The following is a 14,202-nucleotide window of genomic DNA, read 5'->3' as shown; positions in this document are numbered from 1 at the left end:
TTCATCATCCTGATGGTTGCATGAGTTTGAAATTGGGGCGGGCAAGAGATGCTGATCTGGTGCCTCCAGCTGATATAAAAGCTCCTCTGTCTCCTCGCTCCTCCAAACGCTTCCCTTGACTTCTTGGAGACTTGGGTAAGTCTGAATCTTCTCCGTTGCTCTCGCTGTATTTGTTATTGTTGGTTTCAACTCCAGTTGATGTCCAACATCCTTTCTGTTGGGTGAATCTGCATGGACTTGGGAAAGATCAAGGACTTCTCTGTCTCTGGGGTGGCAGATACAATTTTTTTGGTGTGTGGAGCCCTGTGGAGTTCTTGGTGTCAGGAACTCCAGACCTTGTAGCAACTGGACAGTGCTCTGAGTCAGCTGAGGTGACTGGATCCCCTACCCTATGGAGATAGTCTGGGAGAGATGGGAATGTTCAGCCTGGAGGAACAGAGGTTGTTTGGAGACCTGAGGTTGTGCAGGGGTTCCAGGGAAGCTGGAGAGGGACTTTCCTCAGGAACTGCAGGGATAGGATATAGGGTACGGGGTCAGACTGACAGAGGTGAAATTTAGGTTGGATATTGGGAAGAAATATTTCCCTGTGAAGGTGGGGAGGCCCTGGCACTGGATATTCCATGGATTCTCCATCCTTGGAAGTGTCCAAAGTCAGTTGGGATGGGGCTTGGAGCAACCTGGGGTAGTTGGAGGTGTCCCTGCCCATGGAGTGGGTGGAACTGGATGATCTCTTAAGGTCTCTTCCAAACCAGGCAATTCCAAGATTCTCAGTTTTAGCTCTAAATAACCCTGCAAAGAGCAGGTGGTTGGACTTGAGCCCTTTAAGTCACTTCCAGCTTGAGGAAGCCTGTGATTCTCTGATCCTCATTTTGATACATTTAACCCATCTCAACCTTTGCATAAAAGGTTTAAGGTTTAACAAGGGTGTCACCCCTGCAGCCGTTCACACATGATAAAGCCATTTGTGACTTGCTACCACAAATCCTCAGGCTCTCCTTCACCTTCTTGCTTTCAAGCTCCTCCTCAGAACTCTGTCAAGGATTTACAGAACATCCTTGGAGATTTGTTGTTTATTGTCTTGTCAGATGCCTTTCTGGGAAAGCCAGGTGCTCACAATCCTATAATCTGTTGTTCCCTTGACTCTCAGCAAAATTGGGATGAGTGGGAAGATGAAGCTACTGTAATTAAGTTCTCTATAAGCTCCATCTCATGCAAACCTGCTGAACCCAAATCTGAGTTTTCCTAATGACTCATCCAACGACCTTGGACAAAGTCACTTTGCTCTCGTTGCTTTTGCTCCCGGTTTTCAGTTTAATGTGGAGAAATCAGTCACAGTTTTTGCAGGATGTTATGGGGGACAAGGATTTTAGAACATTTCCCACTTGCTCTTGTGTGCAGACACCCTTTAGAGAATTTTTGAAAAAAACGCTTTTTGAGAAAAAGAGAACACTGAGATTGCAAAGTGCTCCGAACACTCTACTTGTAATTTTAATTTAAATTTCCGAATTGTGAACTCCTTGCCTTCTTTTTTAGCCTGTGTTGACCTCCAATCCCTACAAGATGTCCTGCTACGACCTGTGCTCCATCGGCTCTGCCTGCGGTGCCCTCCGCCCCCAGCCCCTGGCTGACAGCGGGAACGAGCCATGCGTCCGCCAGTGCCCTGACTCCACCACCGTGATCCAGCCTCCCGCCGTGGTGGTCACCTTCCCCGGCCCCATCCTCAGCTCCTTCCCCCAGGATTCCGTGGTGGGATCTGCTGGAGCACCCGTCCTTGCAGCCTCCGGAGCCTCCCTGGGCTATGGGGGCTACGGGTCCCTGGGCTATGGGGGCTACGGATCCCTGGGCTATGGGGGCTACGGATCCCTGGGTTATGGGGGCTATGGATCCCTGGGCTATGGGGGTCTCTATGGATATGGGGGTTACGGATCCCTGGGCTACGGGGGTCTGTGGGGCTATGGGGGTCTGGGCTCCTGTGGCGGGTACCGGGGCCTGTATGGCTCCGGCAGAGCCTTTGGCTCTGGCTATTGCAGCCCCTACTCCTGGTACGGCCGCTACGGCCGTGGCTACTGGGGCTCCTGCTAAACCCTAGGGAAACATCCCAGAGTAAAGAATCACTGACAACGGAGAGATGCAATCCTGGCCCCAGAGGAGGTGTTGTGACCATATCCACCCCACCCCGGCCGAGATGGAAGCACACAACTCCTCCTTGATTCATTCACCTTCTGCTTGTTGTCTTCTGTACTTTTTTTTCTGTCTGTGTGTGTGTAATATGTAATTTATCTTCTTCTAAAATGCGACTTCACTGTCCAACTGGAGAAGAGCAACTCTGGAAGGAGTTGCCTGTGATCTGATATTCTTCATACTCTGCAATGTTTTTCTGTGAATGTTTTTTTTCTCATTAAAGTGATTCTGTTCTGCAAAAAACAAATGAAGTTTTAGTTTCAATTTCTCTGGCTGTGGGTTGGCAACACTTCTCTCTGTACAAGGTGGGGGAAAATATAAATCCTTACACTAGGCTGAGGTTCAGACTTCAAAACCACCTGGAATGTCTTAGCTGGGAGTGAAGTCAGCCACTGCTCCTTGATCCAGATTTTGGGAGCAGGAATCTTCCCACCCAGCTGTCCTGGGGCACAATAATAACATTACAGACTCATGGACTCATGGAATGGGTTGGATTGAAAAGACCAAATCCAACAGGACAAGACTCAATAAGACAGGACAAAAAAGAAAATATCTTCTCCTTCCATCCCCTGCCATGGGCAGAGACGCTTCCTGCTGGACCAGGTAGATCCAATCTGGCATTGGACACTTCCAGGGATGGGGTAACCAGAGATTCCCAGGAAAACCTGTACCAGGGTCTATTCACCCTCACAGAGAAAGATTTCTTCCCAATATCCACCTTAAATTTGCCCTCTGTCAGTCTGAATCCATTCTCCCTTGTTCTGTCACTCCAGTTCCCTCTCCAGCTTCCCTGTAGATCCTGGAAGGTGGAATCACACCAGAGCAAGAGGAAGGGTGCATTTGCTCACAGGTTAAGGCATTTTCTACCAATTAATTTTTCCAGGAACCATTTTCCCAGGTTCTCTCTGCTCCAGCTTTTCTTGCTGGTGTGAGTGAATCCTTGAAGGAGCTGTTTTTCTGTCAAAAGCCATCCAACACTTCACATTTCATGATTATTCAGAAAGATTTCAGATTTCAAAGTTCCACTCTGTGGCCCAGAAAACTTTATTTAAAGATTTGACAGGAAATTGATTTAACTTTTTGCTGAGGTTGTTCCTGAAGACAGAGTTTAAATGTTTGACTGAAGAAATATTTGAGTCAGAACATGAAGGTCAAAGAGATGAAAGTTTAACCTGGAAAAAAATTGGTATGGAAATGTAATCTTCCCTTGTTTTTTGGGCAGGACATTAATCTCCATGGTTTAGGGCCAGGCTGGATGAATCTCTGAGCCACCTGGGCCAGTGGGAGGTGTCCCTGCCCTTGGCAGGGGTGTGGAATGAGATGAGCTTTAAGATCCCTCCCAACCCAAACATTCCATGATTCCAGGATATTTTAGGCTGTTACTGACACCTGAACAGGTGAGGCTTCTCCAAAGGCAAATAATAATGGTGAAAACAGGAGAAAAGAACACCAGAACATGGCAACTTTGATGCAATAAACTTTTAATGACAATAAGCAAAACAATGGATTTGCAAAGTCTCCAAGAAGCAAGAAACTCTTCTCCAGCCAGAGGCACATTCACATGTGATTGTTTGGGATTCTCTTCCAAATCCCAGCTGTTGATGTGAAGAAACAGGACCCATTTTGAGCCCTTTTGTTCCATATTTACCCCAGGCAACACAGAAATGGGGCAGGAGAAGCTTTGAGGAAGAAGCTGAAAGAGGAGAAATCCAAAAGGGGCTGAACAGCTACAAATCCGTAGTTTTTGGATGGAGCAGCAGTGGTTCCAAGCTCTTTGGCTGTGAAACCATCACATTTCATCTGTTGATGAGACCTCACTTCGGATTTTTCCCTCGGGTTTAGCAGGGGCCGCAGCTGCCGCGGCGGTAGCGGCCGTAGCGGGAGTAGGAGCTGCAGGAGCCAAAGGATCTCCCAGAGCCAAACAGGCCCCGGTACCCGAGGGAGGAGCCCCCACAGTACCCCAGACCCCCATAGCCCAGGGAGGAGCCCCCATAGCCCCACAGACCCCCATAGCCCCCAAGGCCAAATCCCCCATAGCCCCCAAGGCCAAATCCCCCATAGCCCCCAAGGCCAAATCCCCCATAGCCCAGGGAGGCTCCAGAGGCTGCAAGGACGGGTGCTCCAGCAGATCCCACCACGGAATCCTGGGGGAAGGAGCTGAGGATGGGGCCGGGGAAGGTGACCACCACGGCGGGAGGCTGGATCACGGTGGTGGAGTCAGGGCACTGGCGGACGCATGGCTCGTTCCCACTGCCGGCCAGGGGCTGGGGACGGAGGGCACCGCAGGCGGAGCCACCGATGAGGCCGGCACCACCGATGAGGCCAGAGCCACCAATGGAGCACAGGTCGTAGCAGGACATCTTGCAGGGGTGGAGGTTGATCTGTGGAAGGTGTTAATTTATATTAATTTTAAAGGAGTAGCAAACTTTAGGCTCTGCTGGAGCAGTCCAAGGGTATCAGTAATAAATCTGGGAAGTAAATGTATTTCCTTTTCTTATTTTTCCTATGGCTGTGATCTCTGGGCTACTCTTGACTTCAGTCCAATACAGTCTGTACTCTTCAGCTGTATCTTTGAATTTCCTGATCAGATAATTTCATAAGTATTACATTACTCTGAGCTGATGATTTCTACTCAGATTTTATCTTTCCTGCTACAAACTCAGCAAAACTCTACCAAATGTAGCCACATATACAGGTTATTCTTTATCTCCTAAAATACAGACAAGGAACCCTTTGGAGTGCTAAAATAATACAAGTTTGGGGTTCAATACCACTCAGTGATTCCCTCTCTTAAAACACCTAGAGATAAATGAGAAAATAAACACCAAATATCCTACAAGAGCAGTGGCAGCCTGGCTGCAACCAGATTTCTTGACATGAAGTTCAATTTAGAGAAGTTTGAGACAAAAGTGACTTACCTGGTTCACGAAGGCAGAACAGGTGAGAGAAGTGGATGGAAGGACCTGGTGCAGACGCCTTTTATAGAGCTCTCTGCTTGCCCACAGGGCACTGGTCACCTGATGCACCAGTGCATAATTAGGTCCCAACCCCAAATTGCAGGACACATAATTCCCCAAAGTGCTGAAATTGTCTTTGCTTATTGCTGGTGCACTTCAAAACCACACATAGCATGATCTGCACATTCCACCCCAGACCTCTATTGTCTCCAGGCTTTATGTGAGGAATTCTTTTTTATGATCCCATTGCTTTCATTAGCGTTAGGGGAGGAAATAAAGCTGACTTGAATTATTTATGAGTCCTTCATAATTAGGATGACTGAAGGACACTCATGGTTTTGCCCAGGTAAAGGTTCTTGGGTGAGATTAACAGGAGACATGGAGCCAATGGAGTTTCTTTTAGGAACTCAAATGAAGACTGCAGACAAATAACAAAGGGAAAAACATTGGTTATGCAGGCTCAGCATTTCTCCCTCCACCTACTCAAGGCAAGGCAAACACAACAATCAGGAGCATCTTTGAATTGACTTTATACCATAAAATGCTATCATGGAATGGTTTGGGTTGAAAAGGACCTTAAAGATCATCCAGGGACACCTTCCATAGACCAGGGTGCTCCAAGTCTCATCCATCCTGGCCTTGGACAGCTTCCAGGGATGGGGAATCCATGGAATATCCTGTGCCAGGGCCTCCCTTCCTTCACAGGGAACAATTCCTGCCCAATATCCCATCTAAACCTCCTCTCTGTCAGTTTTAATCCACTCCCTCTTTTCCTGTCAATTCAACCCTTAGAAGAAGTCTCTCCCCATGTTCATTTTTAAACTCTCCACTGGTTCTCTTTCAGTCCCTGGAAACAGAGAAATATTTCACCTGGCAGCTACAATTCCATGGAAATTGAGTTTTCTGAGTTGTTTAATCTAGTTTTCCTTTCCTTTCCTTGTTTTCCCCTCCTATTTTTACATGTTAGAGACACAACATTCTGTGTATTAAATAAAAAAGAAAAAATAGATTTTATTCTTAAGGACAAAGGCAGGAAGGTCAATGTTATAAACCAAGAGCTGATTATGGGAAAAACCCAAGTGGCCTCAATTTATGCATTTTAATGAGATAATCTCTTGTAATTGTGGGGTGTTTACACCCTGGCAAAGATTTTATATAACTCTGACACAGTAGGAACAAGTCAGTCATGGGTGTTCAAGAGGTGCTTGAAAATCCCTTGGAATGTTCTTGTAAAACTTTGGCATTATTTTTTTTTCCAGGATGATGGCTCAGGAATTCCCCATATGTATCTCCAGATTTGAAAAAGCTCATAATTTATAAATAATACATGGTGTGAAGATAACCGTGTGGGTGATTATGATAACGATGATAATGATAGAGTAGGATGATGGTGTAAACAGAGACAGAAACATCAGCAAATCCAACATTTGCTTTTCCCAGCAGATTCCCACCTCGTAATTGCTCTGTGCTGAAAGATGCCAACAAGGATGAGATTAGGTGCAAGGTCCTCTCTAAACACAAACTGGATTTATTTCCACTACAGCTAAATTTGGGATTTCTCCTATATAGAATCATGGAATTCTTTAAAATTGGCAGGGACCTCAAAGACCCTCTTGTTCCAATGCCTGCCATGGACAGGGACATCTTCGACTGTCCCAGGTTGATCCAAACTGGCCTTGAACACTTCCAGAGATGGAACCATCTCAATAAAACATAAATTTGATTATTAATTCGATGTACACTCTGATTATTTTGACCATTCCATTCTAACCTTTAAAATCATAAATATCTTTCCCTTCAGAACTGAACTCAGGTTTAAACTGTGACTTAAAGGTGAGAAAAAACATAAGACTTTTCTGGATATTTGTGTCCCCAAACCATTCTAAGAGTTTTATAATTTCTGTAAATGTCTGAGCATAATTCTCTTATAAGACAGGACAAAAGTATGTGTGTGCAAACAGCTCAGCACATGGTGTCACCCCAGAAAACTGACACTAATTCGTGAATCATGTTTTAGGATGAAAGATGCACCAATTTCACCCATCAGCATTCCAGATCAAAGGACTTTGTGTGACGTAAAGCGACATTCAAAATCAAGAATAAACACAAAGAGCAACAATTTCATCACTTTGAGGAGCAATCAATACAAAAAAATGTTCTGTGTCAACTAATGAGCTCCTCCGAGCCCTCAGGCAAGTCTGAACTGTATAAAAGCTGTCTCCACTTGGGGTTCTCCCAAACATCTTCCCTTCACTCGTTCTTCTCAACAACTTGGTAAGTCTGGAGCTGCTCTTTGCTGCTTCTGGAATTCTGCTCTTTGATACTTTTGGAATCTCTCTTTGCTGTACCATTCATCCGGGGTGCTCTCTTCCAGTGGGAACTCGTAGGCAAAATTTTAGGTGAAGAGATAAACCTTGCAAAAACCTTATGGAAGGCTGCTCTCTGCTTTCGAGGCTGGTGTTCTGTTCCAAACCAAACTGAAAATTTCTTATTAGAAAATTCTGTTGGATGTTGGGTTGTCTTCACCAGTTATATCCATAATGTGAAAGGTTCAATGTTTATTCCTATCCTCTGTTTGGTTAAATGGGTGACTGGAAATTATTTGGAAAGTTTAAATCTTCCTGGTTCACAGGGAAATGTTGAGTTTAGAGGCAAACCTGCTGTTAGATCCAGTTTGTTCTATTACAAATCAACTGAAATGCTTTTAATTCAAGATATATGGGCATGAACACCCCAAGAGACTGGCTTGGAATAGGACACAGAGAAGAACTGAGAACTGTTTAAAAAGCTCTGTATTAGATTTATTTAAGATTAAAAGGGATCCTGGAGGGATCTTAAGGAGCTGAAACATGAAGCGCTGGGTTTTTCCAAGTTAATGAGAGCAAGTGGCTTGGTGTGAGAATTTTTCAAAAGACTTCATAGCCCAGAATCAAAATGCTGGGGTGTTAAGCTCATTGTAGCTCATTGATCTCAAAGCCCTGATTCAATGTTTGGAAATTTGGGACAACCATCTTTGCAATTCCCTTGTAATGGTATCATCCAAGAAGCTACTGAGCAAATCTGAACAGACAATGAGTTATAATCCCTGTTTAGACAAGGATCAGCACAAAGGAGATCAGTGGGAATGAAGAGCCAGAGTCATGAAATCCTGGATAACAACACGCTCAACTCCTGGAGCAGAGTCCCACTCCTTGTTGATCCCCTGACTCACCAAAATGCCCCAGCAAATCATATTTGTTCTTATAATTTAAGAACAAATAATTGTTCTTATTCAATTTTCATCTTTAAGAGATGTGGGGAAATTCCAGTGCTTCAAAGCTCTCCTGTCTGAGGAAAAGCAGCCAGCTCCAGAGCCATTTTCTGTTGGTAAATAACATCTTGTACTTGCTGTTTGGCTCTGGGAGATCCTTTGGCTCCTGCAGCTCCTACTCCCGCTACGGCCGCTACCGCCGCGGCAGCTGTGGCCCCTGCTAAACCCGACGGAAAAATCCCTCAACTCGGCAAATGACACCAGTGGATCCTCACCTGAGCCCCGAGGAAGAGACAGAGCATCAGAACTTCACTTCAGACTGTAGAGTCAGAAGCCCTGTAGAAATTCTCCTTTTTGTTTCCTCCTCCCTTTGTTCTGTCTCTGCTTCCCCGCCCCTTCCAGTGGCCAAATGTGAGGCTCCAGTATCCACTGGCTTCTCCCTGAAACTGCTGCCTCCTCCCACAAGGCTGAGGGAGCAGCTCTAGTGAGGAACAACCTGCTTGTCTTTGCCTCCCATGTCCTCATCCTGTGGGGCCTTCCCTGCCCTTGCAATAAAAAAATCCTGCATACAAAACCTGCCTTTGTTTTTCCTGTTAAGCCCCAAAGTGGGATTCCTCCCGAACCAGGCTGAGATGCTTTTGGTCAGACCTGCAGCTGTGAGTCCTCTCTGCCTTACACTAATTATTCCAGCTGTCACACTTCCAGTAGTTATTCCAATTATTTCCATCCAGTTTGGCACTGGAACAGGAACTGTCACATCCCCAAGTCTGCCAGAGCTCAAGGACAAGGCTCTCAGGCACAGGGTGGGATTCCTAGGGCGCCTGTGCAGGGCCAGGAATTGGACTCAATCCCTGTGTGGCCCTTCCAACCCAGGATATTCCATGGTTATGTTTTTAAGTCGTTAATTTAGTGCTGGAATTCCTTTTATTTTTACATCTTCCAGGCGATATATTAGAAATCATGCAGCTGCCTTCAAAGACAAAGCTAAAAAACACTGCCTGAAGTTCTGCCAAAGCACTTCTGAAAAGGAATGATAGGAGGAAGGTGAACAAAGGGAAACAATTTTTGAGATAGGTATCTGATGAGCAAAGATGAGGCACTACCTTCTCTTTTTTCGCTAATCACTGCCATGATAAAGTCGCCTCGGGGAAGGTTTGGCTGAACCTGTCAGCAGGTGAGGTAAAAAGAACATGAACTGATGCATTAGAGAGGATTTACCTCTTCCTTCACTGGGACTCTTTCAAAGAAATTATCTTGATCAGTGTCAAGGAACAGCAAATCTTATTTTTCACAGGTAATTTCAATATTCTTCCTTGTATTGGACTTGATCTGTCAGATGGCCATAAGTAATAAATTGAAATGAAAATTAGTCCATGGTATCTGTGAATTTAAGTCAATGGTCAATGACAATGCTTTCAAAAAACAGGACTTAATTTTTATGGGTAAACAAACACTTATTTGAGAATATTTTGACAAAAAACCCCACAGAATTGTTTAGGTTGGAAAAGACCTTTGAGATCATCAGAGTTGTGCCAGATCTCCACCCGGTCACCAAGCCCAACATCCAGGAATTCCTTGGATATCTCAAGGGATGGGAATTCCAAACCTTCCTGAGCCCCTTCCAAGGCCTGACTGCCCTTTCCAGGAGGAAATTCCTATGTCCAACCTGAACATCCCCTGCTGCATCTCCAAAAGCTCTCCCCTGGCAGGTTCTCGTCTCTCTCCCTGCTTCATTCCCCCTGTCCCCTTTCTTCTCATCCAGGGCAGCTCCTGGAACAACTTTACAAAAAGCCGATGCTTTTCCCTCCGTTTCTCTTCTGATCTTTGCTTCCACCTGCAGCCTCCAAGAGGTGCTTGGGTGTAAATAATGAGCCCAGCCGAACACCTGAGCTGTCACTGCCAAATTTCACTTCTCAGCCAGGCAGTGCCAGGCAGGTACCAGCCTAATGAGGTGTTGTGTCAGACAAGTGTTCAGCCCAAGATAACGCCCCTGAAGAGAGCCATTAACATGAAGGGAACAGTGATTACACAGCTTTAATTTGGGCTGGATGCCTGCTCAGAGTGAGCTCATGTCTGATTGCAAAATCCAACAAAGGGCTGACCTTTCTCTCAGTGTCTATACTGGAGTTATGGGGTGGAGGGTGTTCACTTCATTTGTTACTCAAGGATCTGTCCCGAAAAACCTCTAATTATTCATTTGCGTTCCTGGCATTGGGGCATGTTTTGGAAGCCCTGATAACAGAAAGCTGAGTGGCACTGAGCTGAGGGAATCAGAGTTTCAGACTGGAAAAACGAGGTGGCTGAACTGCTGGGAGCAGCAGTAAAGGAGTGACCATCATGGGACAGGGCAGAGTCAGGTGCCTGCTGATTGCGGGGAAAGGAGGTGGTGCAATGGCAAAAAAACCTTCCTGTCCCACCTTCCAGGAGCCACCTCAGCACCGCAGGAACCAGGAAAACACCTCCAACATCATCGAGTCCAACCCAGGACTGATCCCCACATTGTCAACCAGCAGAGAGCACTGAAGGTCACCTGCAGTTGAACCATCTGAGGCACCACTGCTTCCAGTGACCATTGGTTCCAGTAACCTCTGCTTGAGTCCCCACAACTCTGAGAGTCACAGTCACACAAGGATTTCTCACTGCCTCGACCCCTGGTTTTCCAAGCAGAGTCTCAGACCCCTGGATGCTTAAAATAATTTAATCACAGTGCAAAAACAGAATAGCAGCTTGAGATGGTGAATCCAAGGAGGGACAAACAAAGGGCACATTGGGATTTTGTACCCTCAAGGCCTGGACATCAGCTCCGGCTATAACAGTGAGTGTGCAGTCACTTCACTGGGCCAGAGGTCCCTGTGCACTTTATATGCTCTGGAGACAATACATTGAAAACATAAACTACCCGAGTCATGGAAACACAATCCAGAAGCTGTAAAACCAAGGGAAAGAGCACACCCAATTTCCCTTTCATTGCAAACATGTTGCTGCCTGTCTGACAGACAGAGTATGTCCAGGAAAAATACTGAAATTAATGCTGAGTAAACCAAAGGGTAGAACATGAAGCTATATAAACAAAGCAGAGATTAGCTGACCTATCAAAGGGGTAAAAATCGTATCATACGCCCTGACAAAAAAGGGAGGGATCAGAATCTACACAAGAGCTGAGGAGGGAACAGAATTCCTGAAAAATACACAAAGACAGGAATTGGATGCAGGAAAACTTTATTGTACCAAGAAGGGCAGGAGAGGCAGGGAGAGGGGATGGTGGGCAGGCCCCAAGCAGGCCGGGTGTCACGGGTTGCAGGAGGCCAGGGCAGCTTGTGAAGCACTCAACTTCTCCATGCTGGGCTGAGGCAGTCACCGGGGTTTGGGACTGTTGGTGGTGGCTCTAGCAGGGCCCGCAGGTGTCCCAGAGCTTCTTGCTGTAGCGGGGCAGGACGCAAGGGCTGCAGGCGGGAGCAGCGTAGGCTCTGCCAAAGGTGCAGAGGCCCCCCGAGGCCTGGGTGGCGCCGGCGCCGTAGAGGCCGCCCAGCCCCAGGGAGCCAGCAAAGGCCGGTGCTCCGGAGGAGCCCACCACGGCCTGCTGGGGGAAGGAGCTGAGGATGGGGCCGGGGAAGGTGACCACCACGGGTGGTGGCTGGATGAAGGCAGAGGAGTCGGGGCACTGGCGGGCGCACAGCTCGTTGCAGCTCTCAGCGATGGGCTGGGGCACAGCCACGCTGGTTCTGGGGGGGCACAGGTCCGCGCTGGTTTTCGGGGGACACAGGTCGTAGCAGGACATCTTGGCGTGGGATCCGAGGGTGCTCTGCAAGAGAGGGCAGCCATGGCAGGAGAGCAGACCAGGGCAGCGCCCGAGCCACAGGGGCCACGGCTGGAGGAGGGAGCAGCAAGCAGAAGCGCTTGCACACTTACCCTTGTTCCCGAGGAGGAGAAGGTGGCCAGGGCAGTGCTTGGTCCAGTCTGGCCCAGGCAGGGCTTTTATAGCAACCTGGGCATTGCTCAGTTCCAGCTGGGCCAATCTGGACAGGGGACACTCCCTGCTGCTGCTGCCGCTGCTGACACCAAGACTGTGCAGCCCCTGTCCCTCCCTGAGTCAGCATCCCCCAGGTGCCAGCCCAGCACATCCCGCTGCCCAAGCAATCTTGTCCTTCCTGCCACGTCAGATACTTGATAGCCAGGATGGCACCCAGGAATGGGCACCAGGAATCCCTGTCAGGGGCTGGAGCATGTGGTGCAGGGGTGTTGGGAGCCTTCAGCCTGGAGGTGGTCTGTGCATCACAGGACAGCCCAGCAGAACCATACCACATCTGCCTGCTGTCAGTGCTCAGGTGGTTCCATGAGGCTGGGAACAAAGACTTCTCCAGTCAGGCCTAGTCTTCATAAGGAAAAGGGGAGGTATGTTAGTCAGGCCTGGGCTGAATCCAGCTCTTCCCCACCCCCTTAGACCGTGAAAGGTGTTCCTGGAGCCCAATCCCGGCTGAAATCCCTGTTATCATGGATCTGATGTGGCAGGAAGGACAAGATTGCTTGGGTAGCGGGGTGTGCAGGGCTGGCACCTGGGGGATGCTGACTCAGGGAGGGGCAGGGGCTGCACACTCCTGGTGTCAACAGCAGCAGCAGCAGGGAGTGTCCCCTGTCCAGATTGGCCTGGCTGTAGATGAGCAGTGCCGGGGCTGCTATAAAAGCCCTGCCTGGGCCAGACTGGACCAAGCACTGCCCTGGCCACCTTCTCCTCCTCGGGAACAAGGGTAAGTGTGCGAGCACTTGTGCTCGCAGCTCCCTCCTCTAGCCCTGGCCCCTGTGTCTCAGGTGCTGCCTTGGGCTGCTCTCCTGCCATGGCTGCCCTCTCTTGCAGAGCACCCTCGGATCCCACGCCAAGATGTCCTGCTACGACCTGTGCCCCCCGAAAACCAGCGCAGACCTGTGCCCCCCCAGAACCAGCGTGGCTGTGCCCCAGCCCATCGCTGAGAGCTGCAACGAGCTGTGCGCCCGCCAGTGCCCCGACTCCTCTGCCTTCATCCAGCCACCACCCGTGGTGGTCACCTTCCCCGGCCCCATCCTCAGCTCCTTCCCCCAGCAGGCCGTGGTAGGCTCCTCCGGAGCACCGGCCTTCGCTGGCTCCCTGGGGCTGGGCGGCCTCTACGGCGCCGGCGCCACCCAGGCCTCGGGGGGCCTCTGCACCTTTGGCAGAGCCTACGCTGCTCCCGCCTGCAGCCCGTGCGCCCTGCCCCGCTACAGCAAGAAGCTCTGGGACACCTGCGGGCCCTGCTAGAGCCAACACCAACAGCCCCAAACCCTGGTGACTGCCTCAGCCAAGCATGGAGGAGTTGAGCTCTGCACAAGCTGCCCTGACCTCCTGCAGCCTGTGAGACCCAACCTGCCTGGGGCCTGCCTACCATCCCTCTCCCTGCCTCTCCTGCCCTTCTTGGTGCAATAAAGTTTTCCTGCATCTGACTCCTGTCTGTTTGCCTTGTTTTCCCTCCTCCCTTCTTGGTACAATAAAATTTTCCTGCATCCAGTTCTTGTTTCTTTGCCTTCCTTTCTGGAGTCCTGAATGCCCCTGGGGATGTGGGAATTTCAACAGTGCGGGGGGGAAATGGTGTTGGGAGATGGTCGAGGCAATGCGAAATGGAAGTGGAAGCAGATGGTAAAAGATAAGTGGAAAGGGGTAAGAGGAGGGTAGCGTGGAGAAGAAAATGAAATCTAGAGGGAAGGGAATCAGAAGATAAAGGATGGTGGGAAGGGTTTGTCTTAGAGTGAGGAAGAAAAGGAGAAGGAGAAGGAGAAGGAGAAGGAGAAGGAGAAGGAGAAGGAGAA

The 14,202-nt window shown here is 48.7% G+C and overlaps 4 protein-coding genes across 4 annotated transcripts; 2 read left to right on the top strand and 2 right to left on the bottom strand.

The window, feature by feature from the left end:
- The first annotated feature begins 1,560 nt into the window (after positions 1-1,560).
- On the top strand, positions 1,561-8,612 carry LOC121337383 (scale keratin-like). Its single transcript, XM_041407465.1, has 2 exons — positions 1,561-2,042; positions 8,561-8,612. Exons 1-2 carry the CDS (start codon positions 1,561-1,563, stop codon positions 8,610-8,612), a joined length of 534 nt encoding a protein of 177 aa, XP_041263399.1.
- LOC121337386 (scale keratin-like) lies at positions 4,020-4,541 on the bottom strand. The gene has a single exon (XM_041407468.1). It carries the CDS (start codon positions 4,539-4,541, stop codon positions 4,020-4,022), a length of 522 nt encoding a protein of 173 aa, XP_041263402.1.
- Positions 8,613-11,773: 3,161 nt separating the features above from the next.
- On the bottom strand, positions 11,774-12,166 carry LOC121337388 (scale keratin-like). Its single transcript, XM_041407470.1, has one exon. The coding sequence runs from the start codon at positions 12,164-12,166 to the stop codon at positions 11,774-11,776; it is 393 nt and encodes a 130-aa protein (XP_041263404.1).
- A 1,098-nt stretch (positions 12,167-13,264) lies between these two features.
- On the top strand, positions 13,265-13,657 carry LOC121337389 (scale keratin-like). The gene has a single exon (XM_041407472.1). The coding sequence runs from the start codon at positions 13,265-13,267 to the stop codon at positions 13,655-13,657; it is 393 nt and encodes a 130-aa protein (XP_041263406.1).
- The last annotated feature ends 545 nt before the right edge of the window (positions 13,658-14,202 follow it).

The sequence above is a fragment of the Onychostruthus taczanowskii genome, unplaced genomic scaffold, assembly GCF_017590055.1.
Source record: "Onychostruthus taczanowskii isolate IOZ18803 unplaced genomic scaffold, ASM1759005v1 scaffold266, whole genome shotgun sequence".
Classification (NCBI taxonomy): Eukaryota; Metazoa; Chordata; class Aves; order Passeriformes; family Passeridae; genus Onychostruthus; species Onychostruthus taczanowskii.
The sequence above is the reverse complement of the archived record's forward strand: the minus strand, read 5'-3'. Positions and strand labels throughout refer to the sequence as shown.

Coding starts and splice junctions, on each gene's coding strand:
- LOC121337383 (XM_041407465.1), top strand. CDS start 1,561: ATGTCCTGCTACGACCTGTGCTCCATCGGCTCTGCCTGCGGTGCCCTC. Junction 2,043..8,560: donor TATTGCAGCCCCTACTCCTG/GTACGGCCGCTA, acceptor TGGCTCCTGCAG/CTCCTACTCCCGCTACGGCC.
- LOC121337388 (XM_041407470.1), bottom strand. CDS start 12,166: ATGTCCTGCTACGACCTGTGTCCCCCGAAAACCAGCGCGGACCTGTGC.
- LOC121337386 (XM_041407468.1), bottom strand. CDS start 4,541: ATGTCCTGCTACGACCTGTGCTCCATTGGTGGCTCTGGCCTCATCGGT.
- LOC121337389 (XM_041407472.1), top strand. CDS start 13,265: ATGTCCTGCTACGACCTGTGCCCCCCGAAAACCAGCGCAGACCTGTGC.